At 37.3% G+C, this 15,281-nt stretch overlaps 1 protein-coding gene across 2 annotated transcripts in view; it reads left to right on the forward strand.

Annotated features, from left to right (window-relative positions):
- Window positions 1-15,060, forward strand: part of GRID1 (glutamate ionotropic receptor delta type subunit 1) — a 552,748-nt gene extending 537,688 nt beyond the window's left edge. Inside the window, exons 17-18 of one of the 2 annotated variants that reach the window (XM_054163347.1) lie at window positions 6,320-6,355; window positions 14,287-15,060. In XM_054163347.1, the coding sequence (XP_054019322.1) occupies window positions 6,320-6,355; window positions 14,287-14,715 (465 nt within the window). In that variant the 3' untranslated portion in view covers window positions 14,716-15,060. The remainder of the gene's footprint in view (window positions 1-6,319; window positions 6,356-14,286) is intronic. The other variant, XM_009901703.2, reaches the window with a different exon arrangement.
- Window positions 15,061-15,281: the final 221 nt, after the last annotated feature.

Consider the following 15,281-nt stretch of genomic DNA (forward strand, 5'->3'; position numbering starts at 1 on the left):
ACTGGGAATGAGAGGAGAGTCACAAAGATCACAACATCCACTCAGATAAATTAGCAAAAGAACATAGCAGATGTTTCTCAGAAGATTAAAGTGCAGATATATTTCTTTGTACACTACTAGTGAGGAGGAAGGATTGGAATGGAATTGCTGATGGCTGCTGTAATAAAGGTAGGAAACTGTTTCAGGAGAGATGATGTAGATTGTCTAAAGACTTTCTATATATTTAGGAGAACCAAGTTTCGAAACTTTGGAAAGAACAGGATCCAGGGATGCAGGGAGCTCCTGGGGACTCCTCTGAGTCAGGAGCAGTGGATGAACACTGCTTAAGGAGCCAAAAGCAGAAAGAGAATTTGATCTCCAGGTTCAGTGTATTCAGGATATTTCTGTCACTATGTATTATCTAGCATTTCTATAGCAATAGCCATAATAACAGAACTACAGCTGCACAGCATATACAGAAATGTCTCTTAGCTCCATCTGGTAGCCAAGTCAGTAACAGCTGCAAACTTCAGACATGCTGCTGCTTTTCCACTTTTGGAAAAACTTTGCCAAAACACAAGTGGTGTGGTATCAGTGAAAAAAATTGTGGCAACTTGATAGTCTCTCACGCAATTTCTTCTGTGAAGCGTAGAGCTTGTGGAGGATTATAAAAGGGGCTGAGCTTCTTGCAGCCTGAAGGCAACACTTGGTGTTGCCTCGTGCATCGTGAGGTGAAGGACAAGGAGGCATTGTTTGGCTTCTGTTACCCTTATCCTGTTAGGACCTTTATAAATACATGTAGAAAATTACAGTGGATTCAGGATTAAATGATGAATTGTTGTAATTTGTGGAGCTTTGTCTTGACCCACTTGGTAGGTTGTATCATGCCAATAATTGCCAATTTAAAAAACAAAGATGTTGGGAAGATGGATGCACAATTGTTCTGGCTGCAACTGCAGCTTGCTGGAGAGAGAGAGAGAAAGGGTTTTTTTTAGAGAATCCCATTCTGTATGTTGAGGTTCTGTGAAGTCTGTAGCTGGAAGAATGTGTACAGCCTTTATAAGCGTGGGAAAGTATTTTCAGCTGATACTAAGATGTGGATATTTACCAGTTATTGTCCTTATCCACTTGGTATTCCTTTGGCTTTTATGCAGGTTAGCCTGAGCAAATACATTGAGATTTTCAAGGACTCAAGATGTCTGTGTGGTATGAATCACAACCCTTAATTAAAATGAGTGTGAAAAATGTAGTGTTAAGTATGTTACTAGGAGGAACAGGAGGCTTGTCTTGTGAATGGCATAACTTGGATTTTGGCATTAATCTGATCTACAGTTGAAGAGCCTTTTATAGGAAGAGATTTTTCAGATGGAGACATCTTCCAATTGGAATATTTTTTTATTATTCACTTGCAAAGAATCTCTGCCCCGCTCAATTAAAAAAGATGGTGTTATTTATATCCATTAAGATAAACCTATAGAAAAGATGGACTTTATTGTCCCAAATCGAGAGCTGCCATTGGTTCACAATTGTATCATGCAAGGAATAGTGAAATTTCTTGCTGGTAGAGTGAAGGCTGGGTTGTTTTTCTTTTTCAGGATGTTGACATAAGATATTTTAATTGTATTTGAAGCAGACTTATAAGAACAATTCTAATGAGTTCTACTGTAAAAATCTAAATGTTACCATTTTAATTGTTCAGTTAATCCTTATCAGATTAAGAAAAGAAAGATTAGCTCCAACACCAGGAAAAAAACATATAGCTGCAACAACATGCCACATTCTTCTGTTAGGAGGCTCAAGTTTGTAATCTCTTTAAATTGGAAAAACAGCTAATAATGTTTAAATGTCCTTACTATTTTCTAAATCAGAAATGTTGAAATTTGGTCATCATTTTCATCATCCTCTCCTAAGTGTTGTTAATACTCATCTGTCCTATACCCACAGTCAAATTTAGGCATCTCATACATCTAGTATGCATGAAAATCTTCAATTACATAGCTTCTACTCAGTCTGCAATACTGATACCTAGTCTTGAGCTTCAGGAATTTGGGGAGTTGTGAAATAAGAAATTAATATTTGTTCTGGAATCTCTGTCCAGTCACTCAGTGTCCCTTTTGAATAAGTGAGCAATCAGATAAAGTTATTGAAATCTGGTGCTGTAGAAATTATGATATACTGTTCCCCTTGACAATAATTACTTCTGAGAACTCTTCAGAACTATTAAGAGAGAACTCATAGTTCATCCACATACTTTACTCCTAACCAATGAAAACTTAGAATAATAGATAAAATATCATATTATTTATGGAGAGAAAATGGAATTCCCTTATTTTTCAGTGTGCATATGATGTATTCCCTAAGAATGAATTAATGGGCAGCCTCATATCAAAGAAAATTAGTCACTTATACAGGATGATTTTCTACTGGGGACTGATAATTTTTGCATTTTCCGTAAAATGTCCTCTAGATGGTTTTTATTGTTAACATAACTCTTGAAAGACACAGCTAGGGTTGTCTATCAAAAGAAATCTTTGATTTGATTATTTTTTAACTCAGCTAATCTATATTATAAATCAGAAATGTTGTTTTCTTCAAACTGGCTGTGCTACTCCTAACAATGTTAGTGTTTCAGAAATTGTACCCAGTGTGTTTGCAGTTTTGTAGTGCATGTGGATTTTGATTAAGGAATAGCATAATTTTCCTCTCTCCAAGTTGCTCTTAGTCTGTGCCTCATAACTTGTGTCAAATCTATAATTCATTAACAATCACAGTCTTCATAGCTTGGTTTGTGATTTCCTAACTTTCTCATGCCTCTGCAAAATCACTTTACTCAACACTTTTCACTTTTCTGTTCTCACTTTTTACTTTTAAATGATTAAAAAAGGGGCAGCAGTTCAGATGCTGTCCAGAGTGGGAACAGACTTGTGTTCTAATGACAGTATCTTCTCATCCCTGTTTCCTACTACTCCCAGTTTAATAATGTTTTAAATGTTACTGAATCTCCCAAAGCCTAGACTCTGCAGTACTTTCTAGCTCTATAGAATAGTGTGAGGTAGCAAAACTACTCTAAAAGTTATTGCAAATATATTGGCAGTATTCAGGAAAAAAGAAAGGAAAACTGAATTTCTGGCAAGGGCATCTTTGTTTGATCTGCCTTAAGTTCCCTTGTTTCCATGTTCAGTGATATGTAAATTTTAGCCTACCTCGAAAATTTCAGCTTTAGCAGTCATGAAAGTTGCCCACTAGGATTGTCCTCTAGTATTAGAAGACTCTGGAACTCAATGTACCTTAGATGTGGAAATATGAGCTAGCAGATACAAGTCCAAGCATCAAAATTTGTCACTGCTAATAATTGTGGTTTGCACCATATGCATCTCACTTTAGTTCTCCAGACACTTTTTCATGGTAATCCAGGCTTCTGTACCTTCAGCATGATGTCAGCAGTGTTGGTTTTGATTATTAAAGAGTCTTATGCTTCCACCGTTATTTTCACTTTTCTCGTCTTTTTCTTTGCCACTTCATTTACCTTGTCTTTTTATCTGACGATTTGATTTCCCCTGGGATGGTTCCTTTTGAAAGTGAAAGGAAACATGACATCATCCAACTGATATTTTATTTTCTCTTCATTGCATGTTCTCTATATTTTATCTTGGTTTTATTTTAAATTATTTTTCTGTATTTTTGTCACATGTCCAAAATCTTTGTACATTTTTTTTGCTCAGTTGCATATAAATGATCATTTGTTTGTACCACTGTATTGTATTCTACTTTTCTAAGAATAAATAAAGTCTTTTGGGGAAAATAAACCATGCAAATGCTGGCAAAATAATGCATTTTGATGCCATCTAGAAATCAGTTTCAAACTATCTTTGGATATAATAAGCTGAAAAATTTCATTTAACTAGCATTTTTAAATCAGCAAAGTGGTGTTAGGAGTCAATTATCCCAGAATGCAAAGTTTAATGTTTGATGATGAATATAAGCTGGAAGAATCAATTACAGAAGGGGAAAAAAGGGGTGGTGGGGGTGGAAGAGTGGGAGATATACTTTATAAATTTCCTTGTGTAAGAACTTATTATGACTGGAAAAATATCTTAACTAACTCAGTGTTGTCTACATGACTGAAGAAACAGAATTTTCTCTTTAGAGGTCCCTAGCAGTGAAGCAGATATTCTGTAGTATGTGGTCACAGGCAGCATGCTCATCCAGAATCCAATGAAATCAGCCAACTCTTGCTATTGATTGCCATAGATTTAGGTCAGGGCTATAATGGATTTAAAAGTGACACGTCATCCCTGTGATTAATGACACTGGGCCCAGGCTTCTGCTACCAAAAACTATTGAAGCATTCAGATTTGGTTCCAGCATATTTCTCTAGCTGCAAGGAGGGGATTTTGGTGTTTGATTTAATTTTTCTTTCAGTGATATAAGAAAAACCTGCTAATGGGATTCTGAGGGATATAAACCGAATTTACTCAGCATGAATCTTAAGAGGGAGGGACAAAACTGAACAGAAATGAGCTTAAAATGAATGTTGGTGTGCAGAGAAGTCAGAAACAAACAACCTGTTCCAGTCTGGTAATGAACTGAAGTACTTGCTTAAGTTGTATTACAACATCTATCCCAGAGAACTTCTGTGGTTACTCATGTGCTTATCATGAGCTTATGCATTGTACTGAATTGGAGCCTTAATGTATTAGATTCTTCACACAATGTTTACAGAGCTAATGTTTGTGTATTTTATCCCAGTCTATAGTGGTATTTTAACGTTGACTTTTTGGGAAAGGAATTGAGTGTTTGCTAATAACTGAATCAGAACAAGATTAAAATAATTTTTAAAAAAATGACAAACAAACAAACAAAACCAAAACTCAACACATAAAATGTGACTGTTTTCTCAATATTTTTTGTACATTTTTGTGATTTGTAAGTTACCTTGGGCCTTGATCTAGCTAAGCATTTAAACATACACATGAAATTAGAGTTTGATCCTGATCTCACCCAAATCACCAAAACACTTCCATTCATTTCAGTGATGTAGGATCAGACTTGAGCTGCTTTGAGACCAACATGTATAAAGCATAAAATAGAAATTATATGTGCATCAAAGTGATCTGCTGAAGTTTGAACTTACCATACAGTAATAGTAACAAGCAGTTTATAAATCTACTTATCCTTTGAATCTAAATAATTTTATAATACCTGAAATATCCTGTGGTTGATATTAGCAAATCAGAGGTATCAGTACGGTGGGATTTCTTTGTATTTTTTTTTCCTTTTTTAAAACCACACATCAAATTGATGGTTTAGTTGTGATTTTTCCATAAGTTCAGAATCATATTTATAAGTAGATACAGAGAAAAGACCTACTCAGGCTTACCTTAACAAGAACTGTTTCTTCAGGAGTATTCAGTATCCAAGAGTTCTCTTTTGGGAAACTGCTGACCTGATTTTCATTATGCTGAGCTATTATTTGGCTGGACATGGTTTTTCTCATGTTGAAATAGGAGCATGGGCAGTTTACAAAATATAGCCTTGAATAAGGGTGCACAAACCTTTTCAAAATTCATTTTTTAATTAAAACATTTATGGCTAAGTCAGGAGTAAATGTTTTCTAAGACTTTCACATATCTGGAGTGGAGAGGCTTTCTTTGCAAGGCAAGTATTGCTGGGAAGTTGTAGAAGCAAGATGTGCCTCCTATGCCAACTTTTTGTTTTACTCTTTGCATGATAGTAAAAAGTAGAAACTTTGGCATTTTGGTTTTAACCTGTGATGGCAAAGAAGGATGATGATAGAGCAATCTGTTATGCCTGATGCTCCAGCAGAGTAAATCAAACCATTGAAGGGTTGCATTGCTTTGCTTTGGGCTCAGTAGAGTGAAAAATTACATCCCTTATGGATTAGATAATAATTTAGGATTTAAATGTAAAGAATCCATTAATTTTTAGGGAGTTTTGGTACAGAACATTTGTGAATTTAATCTTTATTTCATAAAAGAATCATCTGTCACCTCTCAGGGTCATTTTAGATGTAGTTCAATTCTGAAAACATCACCCTTTTCAGGGTCATTCTCTGCTTGCAGTAGGTAGAATTTGCTATTTCAAACAACCTGGCCAACATGGCCTAGTGGAAGATGTCCCTGCCCACGGCAAGATGGCCGTATGTAGATGACCTTTAAAGTCTTTTCCAACACAAACCATTCTATGGTTCTGTAAAGCAGAAGTATGAGAAGTAATACGTATATATTTGCTAAAAAGATTGACATTAATTACGTTATTCACCTCACTGTCTTGATCCTTTTTTCTCTTCCCACATCTTTCTTTCCCTTTCTATCTGGAGATGGCCACTGGTGTGAGGTTGGGCCTCAGAAGCATGGTGAGAATTGATAATAAACATGTAGATAACTGGTTTGTTGTTGAAAACGCTTGCACAGATGAATCCTTGCTAGTTTCTCCTCATCCTTACCTCTCCCTGGAACTCCCCTTGAATCTAACCTTTGTGTTTTTTGGAAATGCCTGTAAATATATGCAATGTGTGCACAGTAAAAGTTTCTCCATGTGCAAGTTCTCCTTATTTCTAAAAGAGTTCCTAAGCAGAGACATTGGCATGCTCATCATCCAGCACTCACTCATTACTGCATTTTGCTGGTTGTGTTAAAAATTGTTTCCTTGCATTCTCTTACTGTCCTGTTGATTTTTAACCTCATGAAAACTGCTGAAACATCTGTATAATGTCCACCAGACATTTTCTTTGTAGTTGAGTTCCAGCTTCTAATGGTTGTGAAACAAGGTTGGTAAGGACTTTAAAGACTGAATACCTCAGCATGAGGCTGAACGTCCCCTTTTGTCTTGAGTAACAAATGAGGATGCTTTTTCAACCTCTTATCTTGGGAATTTGAGTCTGCTGGTGGTTTTGAGGACTAGCCAGTGTTTCTCTGTGATTGCACTTAGTTAATGGATTTTGATGAGTGTTGGAGTGGATCACTGCAAGAGACTGTGGGTCTGCCTGTTGTCACCCCATGCGGTACGCTTGTCCCATTGGTGCTGTTTCTTGCACATCTTATTTGAAGAGGAAAAAAAAAATAGATGTTTAGCTGGTTTAAATTGGTGTGCATCACCAGCTTCAATGGCCTGGTGGGGAGCTTATTGTCTGATACATTTCTGGACAATGCTCACAGGCACAAACCATTGGACAATTATGGCCATGTTAATAATTAAATCCTTGGCTAGCTGTGGTTTCAGATTAGATAAATCCAACCTGGATAAGGGTTCCCATATCAGTGTGGGAAGATAGAAGCTGCTTCATCAGCTGCTTCTTGCTACTTCTAGAAATTCTGTAGCAAGTCACTGTTACTTGATTGCTTTCTAGTTTTTTGGTTTCTTACATTCACCAATTCCAGATATTTCTGGGACAGTGTGTAGGTAGGAATAAACTTTGATAGTGTGTTTCAAACAATTTTCTATCACATTAACATGATCGTTGCAGTATTCTGTTATTTCTCACTTTTCCCCCCCCCCCAGGTATACTTAGAAGGGAAAAGAATATTACTGTCTCTTCATAAAGGAATTTCTGCTCTCTGGTGAAGGAGGGCATCTCCTAGTGAATAAGGTGGCCTCTTGTACATATTTTTATTTCTTTGAAGATTGGATGAAATTAACATGTTGCAAAACTTTTATCCAGTTTTCAACTGGACCTCAGTTTATGTCAGAATGCATTCTTATAGCAGCTATTTTATGGATGATAGCTTAGTTAACTGTTAATTTAAAATACATTACAAGTTTCCTTTTATAAGAGCAGAAGCTTGATTGCAAAGCTAGGCCTATTTATAAAAGTATTTTTTCAAGTGGACTCTTGAGGTTCATCTATACTTCATTCTAATAAGACACTGTTATGGTCAAACCAGCACCTAGCAGAGTACACTCAGAAACCACTCAGCAAATTTTATGTAACATTAAGTGCTGTTTGACTAGGTCAGTTGCCTGTGTTAAACTAATGACAGCAAACATACATCATCTCTGCATCTGTTTACACGTCTCTCTGCATTTCACTGCATTGTCAACTGCGGAATCTCTAGAATAATGAGTGTGGAAAACTGAGTTTTATTAAAAAGGGGTTATTTGTATTAATATAACACCATACGCTATTGTCATTCTTTTGCAGCACATGCATTACATACATCATCATTGTCTTTTCCTCTCAGGCAAGCCAGATATGCCTGGTTTTGCCACTCTGTCAGAATCTTCTGGAATGTATTAAAATTACAGATTCATGTATGCAGTAGCTGTAGCTGAGAGTAATGATGAATACGCTTAAACAAATGTACATGTGCAGAACTGCAGCTTCTTCATTTTTTCCTTAACAAGCTAAATGGTTCAGTCCGTGAACTCCAGCTGGTAGCTGGGTGGAGCTGTGGGGTTTGATGCTGAGCTAAGAAGAGACTACTTTCTGGGTACCTGAGCATGGAAATGCCATTGTTTCAGTTTTATTTCTCTGCTTTGTTTTTCAGTTATGCAGTATGTCTGTCTGTGCATGAAAATGCCTCAGAGACTTCCTTTCTGCCCAGCTGGGTGTATGTGTGCCTTCCATCCTCTGTGCCTCATCACTGCTGATATTTGCATGTTGTAACATAATGTGTATAGCTTTATATGGATAGTAGGAAGACTGGCATGTAATTGAATCACAGTCAGAACATGAAATGCCTGTCTGAGGGCGGGGCTTGCCTCAAATTTTGAACCCCTGTCCTAATCACAAAATTGCCTTATTTTAAAAAATAGTTCTTTCCCAGAATGGAAATGCATCATTGACTTTCATGTCTCTCACCAAAAGATAATGCTTCATTCATATCTTCACCCAAGACAGAAACAAACCAACCAACTGCAAATGTGGCATGATTGATGATTAACACTATATTACTTTAAAAACATTGTTTTCTATGTATCTCATAAGGCTTCTTAAGAACTGCGTTAGAAGGCTTTTAATACTTGGCACAGTAATCAGGATCTGACCAGGAGGTATTAACACATCCAAGATGGTCCTTCAGTGTAGGTGCCTGTCTGCTCATATTGGCTACGTTTCTGAATTTTCACTGCTTGATATTTTTTGTCATAACCAGTAGCCTTTCTCTTCTGTCGTGTGCTGTGGTTTTGTTTGCACATGTGATGCAGATGTAACTTATCTAAGTTTTGGCATCGTTTTAGCATCAAACTTCTGCAGATACTCAGCTTTGCTTTTGGGGCATTTCTCTCGCTTTTTGGCCTTTCTGAAACTGCTTCATCGTCTTGTAACATTTTTATCTCTTTGATTGGCTTACCTTGAAGCCAGTTTTTGATTGTGATTTTTTGATAAGATCAGAGAAATCACAAGTAAGAACAAGAGGCTACATTACTGTCTTTAATAAAAATATTTTTCTCCAAGATCTTTCCTTTGGAAAAGCCCACCTGTTGCAAGCCTGACAGCTGAACAGTTTTACCTTTTAATTAACTGTGTTTAGAGTGATGTTGGCAATTTCTTGAAAACAGCACTCAGTATCTCCTTTCCAAACAAAGATGTCTCTCAAACTTGATAATGTTAGCTGACTCCAAACCTCCTGAACAGTTTCATATTCTTTCAATCTGATTATCCAAGTGCTTTTATTGTAGCCAATTGTCAAACATCACAGAAAATAAGCTGGGGGGGAGGGGGGGGGGGTATTACTTTGCAAATAATTCCTTCTGCATTTATATCTTGCCATAATTTCTCTTCACACAAGGCCAAATTTGCTTAGTCCTGACAGGGATTTGCACCTTCTTGCAGGTGTGATTGTGCAGGTTTAGTGGTTCCTAGATAATTCTCCTAAGTATCCTTCAAATCCACACCAACAGTTGCTGTGGTGTGTTTCTGCTGTCAGTCACAGGCCATTGAACCTGTCATTCATGATAAAGTCCTTGGGGCATATCAGAAACATGCCCTTCATTCATCCTTTCAGAACTCAGATTCACTGGGGAAGAATGACATTTAAAATGGTATTTATGAATGAGAGAATCTCCTGACTAGAAGCAATGTTAGCTGTTTCCCTTAAGCAGGATAAGCCAGTATTTATAATTAATTTTCCTTACACATTATTTTTATTTTTCTCTTCACTGATTAATTTTTTCAAGGGATCTGTTTAGAGTACAACAGTAACACGGAAAACAGAATTATGAAGGTAGCAAAGGAAAACATTTGATCTCCTTCTGGCAACACAACTGTATACCATTTGTCCAATGTAACTGTATATATAGAATAGAATACATAGAATAAACCAGGTTGGAAGAGACGTTGAATTGGCATGAAACATCACGGCAGAACTGTGATATTTATAATATTAACTAAGTTTTCCATATTAAACACAAACAAAAGAAAAAGAAGAAACCTGTGTCTGTCACAGATACAGGAGTATTAAGTTTGGAGCTCATTCATTCAGCTCTTAAAGATATTTAACTGGAGCTAAATGAAGCTGAAACCAGGAACCTTTGTGAAGAGAAGCAGTAAAGTATCCCCCAGTGGGCTGTCCTTTAGGTAAGGAAAGTCTCAGCTTCTATGGCTTCTGGTTTTCCATCTAGCTGCCAGGTCTGGTGCTTCTGTCACTCTCTAACTTCAAGCCTCAATTTATTAATTTATAGTAATTTATTAATTTTAATTCAATAGTTTTGTCATAGAGATGCAAAAAAATAGAGAACAGTTACAGCATCAGAAAGCTTGAGAATTTGTAAAATGCTACAATAACATTTCACAATTACAGCGGCAAAGCCTCAGGAAATGGGAAGCAGTGCAGCCTAATGAAGTGCTTAAAAATTATAACAACCAACAGATATTGGTTGAGAATTGTAAAATTATAACAACCAACAGGTATTGGTTGAGAATTGTAGAACAAAAATAGAGGGGAACACTGAGCCAACAAGGGAGGAAAATACCATATCTAAAGAGTTTAAAGAGTAGTTTTTCTGACTGTATTACTGTTTAACCGCTTTTCCATTCACCTTTTCAGTAATAAATAGTTTGTTACTGAATTTTCCAGGAGCTCATTAAAAGAAAATAAATATGAGTTTACAGAATTCACAAATTCTGAAAGCTTGGCTTGTCAAATAAAGGTATCCCAAAGAATTAAATTCTGAATGTCTAGGGCTTCAAGGCAGTTTTATAGTATGTAACAAGAAACCAGTCTTTTCAAGGCTGTCTGATTTTTATCTTTTTTTTTTTTTTTTTTAAGCATTTGAAATATCATTTGTTCAGCATTATGATAGTTTCATACAAAGCTTGACATTTAGTTATTTAGCTACTCTTTGTCTAATAAGACAAAGGAAAGGGAAGAACCTTTAAAAGTATGGTGTTATTATTCCTCAGAGACAGTATTGTTTTCTTTAACCTTTACAAACATTTTATTTTAACAACAAAAAGAAGGAATAATGTGAACTTCTGGCCTCTGGAAGCCTTTAGAAAGCTTTCTTTGACCTTAATAAGTTCAGAAAGGTGTCTTTAATGATGAAAAAAGAATTAGAAGTAGGAAAAGGAAATTCACACCCCTGCCTCTTAAAAAAACCCAAAACCTCAAACATTTACTTCTCTACTTACTTCATACAGTGTTATGTTGTCAATAAAATGTGATGTCTGTGTGCAGGAAATTATAATGAAAATTTTATCACAATGAAACACAATCAGATCCACCATTTTGTGACTAATGCTGGCCCAGCCTGTGCATAGTAAAAAAGATACAGAAAGTGGGCAGTACTGCTAAGCCAGTAGTAGGGACTTAGCAAGAATATAGATTTCAGATAACTAGAATGCCAACCTTGGAGTCTAAATCAAAGTAATCAGCATTTCTGAGAAAAGAAATAGTACAGGGTATCTAAAGGCATGTTATATAACAAGCTTCTGGAAGTCAGCTTCCTCAGATATCATCATGTGTGAGGGTTGCTGAAGTTTGTGGGTAAGCAGAACTCTGCATCAATCTTTCACTGGTAGGCAGGTGAAGAAAACACAGCTGGATGTCTGTGTGAAAGAAAGCCTGTAGAGATTCAGTCCTTATTCCCAGCAGGGGATAATAGAAGAACACTTCTCACATTTGACAACAGTCCAGAATTTTGCTTCAAAAAATCAAAATAAATCTGTTAATTTAGTCTATATCATTCTCTGGCTGTTGTACCACAAATATTTAATTTACTTACCTACAGATTTTGTGACAGAGGCTCTGAGTTCTCATCAGCTCAGTGGACTGTCTGTTTCTTGAAGTAACAGCCCAAAAGGTCAGGTATGGCTGTTGGCGAGAAGGACTTAATGCAGCTAAAGGGGTTAGCTGGTCAAGTATTGTGTGGTTCCTTTCTGCCACACAAGTTTATTTTTTATTTCATGTCCATTGATATTTTTTCTAACTCAAAATGCTTTGTTTAGAAGACTTGGATGAAAAAGCACTTTTTAATTTTTTTTTTTTAATTGTTTATTTAGTGAGGAAGATGATATCTCCTGGGTTTCTGGGAGTTTGACTGAGGTTTTAGTGAATTTGTGATGTAAATTAAATAGGAATTAATTTTCTACTGATTAGCAAAGGAGGGGCAACTTGCAGCTCAGCCCTGTAATTGCTGAACAGTTGTACTCCAGTTGAAATCAATATGGATTTACCCTAAGCTAAGGACACTGGTTTGGGTCCATCATCATGTAACACTAATTCATTTCCAAATCCACTCAGAGATCAGCAAATCCAATGGTTGTTGAGTAATGTAGAAGTGTTGTTAAAACACTCAAATCTGTCATTGACATTGACTGGAATCAAGGACTTTGCAGCTGGCTTGTCCATTTACAGGTGAAAGCAAAGTTGCATAGCAGTGGATACTGCTGGAATAGTAATGTAATCCTGTGCTCCACCTCAACACCAGTTCTAAAGATCATGAGGAGTGTGTGGCAATAGCAGCTGATACTTCTCAGTTCACAGAACCTAGTTTTTTGGTGTGAATCAGAGCAGCTGTAAGACTGCTAGTGTTGGGTTTAACCAACATTTAAACACACATTGGTCTGCAGGCAGTGAAGTATTACTGGAACACCAAAGTTTTCAGGCTGGACTCTTGCTAGTTGCTGAATGTAATTACAGAATTCTGTCAGATCAGGACATTTCTCCAGTTCCTGGGTTGTTGGGCTTTTATAGATACTTTGCTGCTAGTCTGCTGTATATTACACTTGCATTAAAAAACTACAACTGCAGGTCATAGCTGTTCCTTATGAAATATAGATAAATGAGGTAATAGAATATATTTTTATTGCTGATACAATGCTACCTATTAAAATTCCAACATACAGTGTCCTAGATGATTGACTCTATCCTGCCAGTTTTGTGGCTTTCCAATTTGAGCATCCTGAATGCTGCACCAAGATGATAAACAGCCCATTGCAGGTCTCTGCTGCTCCAGGTTTTAATAAGACAACTTCTTTTGCTGTGTTTCCTCATGGAAGCTAAAACCTGTTGAGTAAGCGGTCCCAAAAGTCCTTTGAAAACACCACTTTGGGACCCTTAGGCATCACGTTCTCAGAAGATACTGATGTATTAGCATTATTTTCCCAAGCTCTGGCTGCAGCCAGTCTTTTACCTGATAACATGTCAAGATGATAAACAGCTTATAGTTGGTCACACAACTGTTCAAAACACAAATGAGCGGTCCTCTCCCCAGGGCTCCCAGAGCCAGTCTGTCTTAGTGTTGTTCCAGTAGGTCTATAGCCTGTGCCACATAGGCAGCCCAGAGTTCCTTCTGGGAAGGGAAGATGTCACCTTCACAACCCCCAGCTAGTAGATTTTGTCACATGGAGCAACCACCCTGGAGTCAGCTAAGCTGTGCACAATGTTTTAGTAACACATTCCTTGGAAAATGCACTCAAGTAGATGAGACGGTGGTGCACTGTCTTGTGGTTACAAGGTTGTGAGCTGTGGGCTGCTCACCAGCTTGCTTGTTTGCCTGCCATATGATTTGCTCTGGGTGTGTGCAAGGTGAGCTGAGAGTTTTTGGGAAGTGCTGCTCCCTTGTGCCAGCTCCTGTTAGATGAACCAGAGTCTTCAGTTTATCTCCAATGAGGATGGGATTAACATCAGGGGATTTTACAAGCTGAAATTCAGCTGCTAGTTTTCTTCAGTGTGTATTTTTCAGCTGAACATGTTTGGCAGACCTCAAGGTTTTGCATAGGCACAGATGAAATCAGTGTGATGTAATGAGTGAACAGCAGCTCCTGTCACACAGAGGAAGTGGAGCAGGGTGCAGATAGGATTGGAGATGTGTTTAGACTGATTGTTCTGGTTTCTTCCTCACTAGGACAAAGAAGTGAACCTGGAGCAGGTCCATAGACGCATGAACAGTTTAATTGATGAGGACATAGCCCACAAGCAAATCTCTCCGGCGTCCATTGAAATCTCAGCCTTGGAGATCGGTGGCATGCAGCCAGCTCAGACCCTGGAACCAGTACGCGAATACCAGAACACACAACTTTCTGTCACCACCTTTTTACCAGAACAGACAACTCATGGTGCCAGCAGGACACTCACAGCTGCCTCTGGCAGCAACCTGCCGCTGCCCTTGAGCAGCTCAGCCACCATGCCCTCCATACAGTGTAAACACAGGTCACCAAATGGAGGACTATTTCGTCAGAGTCCCGTGAAAACCCCAATCCCAATGTCTTTTCAGTCTGTGCCGGGGGGAGTGATTCCAGAAGCAATGGAGCCATCGCATGGAACATCCATATGATGAAAACAAACAGTAAAACAACCAGCAAAGCTTTTTAATACAAAATTTAAAAGAAAAAAAAAAAAGAACAGACTCTTACATTTTTTCTTGTATATACCTGTAAATAATGAAAGAATGAAGTGGGGTAAAAGTGTATTTTGAATATTCCCAATTTTCAAAGTCAGTTAAAAAAAAAACAAAAAACCAAAACAAAAAAAGCAAACAAAAATGTATGAATGACTTTGTAAATTTTGTTCTATATGAATAAAAAGGCAAACTACTTGTGATCGTTCTCAAGTGCCAAAGAAGATCAGTTACTGGGACTGAGGGCCGTACTTTTTCTCCCCCCATGGATTTCAACACTTACTCCCTTACTGTTCTTTTGTTTTGTTTTTATAAGAGCAAAAAAATAATCTGTTTCTTGCTAGAAAAGTTCAGAATGCTCAGATCTCTCCCCAGAACCGCATTTTATAGTCAAGGTGGCAATTTGCTCAGAGAATTTAACAGCTGGTACTAGCATTGCAGTAGCAAATGTTTCAAATGTAAAGTATAACTAAAACCCAACAAAAAATAAACAGAAAAGAAAA

Source organism: Dryobates pubescens, chromosome 8 (assembly GCF_014839835.1).
Source record: "Dryobates pubescens isolate bDryPub1 chromosome 8, bDryPub1.pri, whole genome shotgun sequence".
Taxonomy (NCBI): Eukaryota; Metazoa; Chordata; class Aves; order Piciformes; family Picidae; genus Dryobates; species Dryobates pubescens.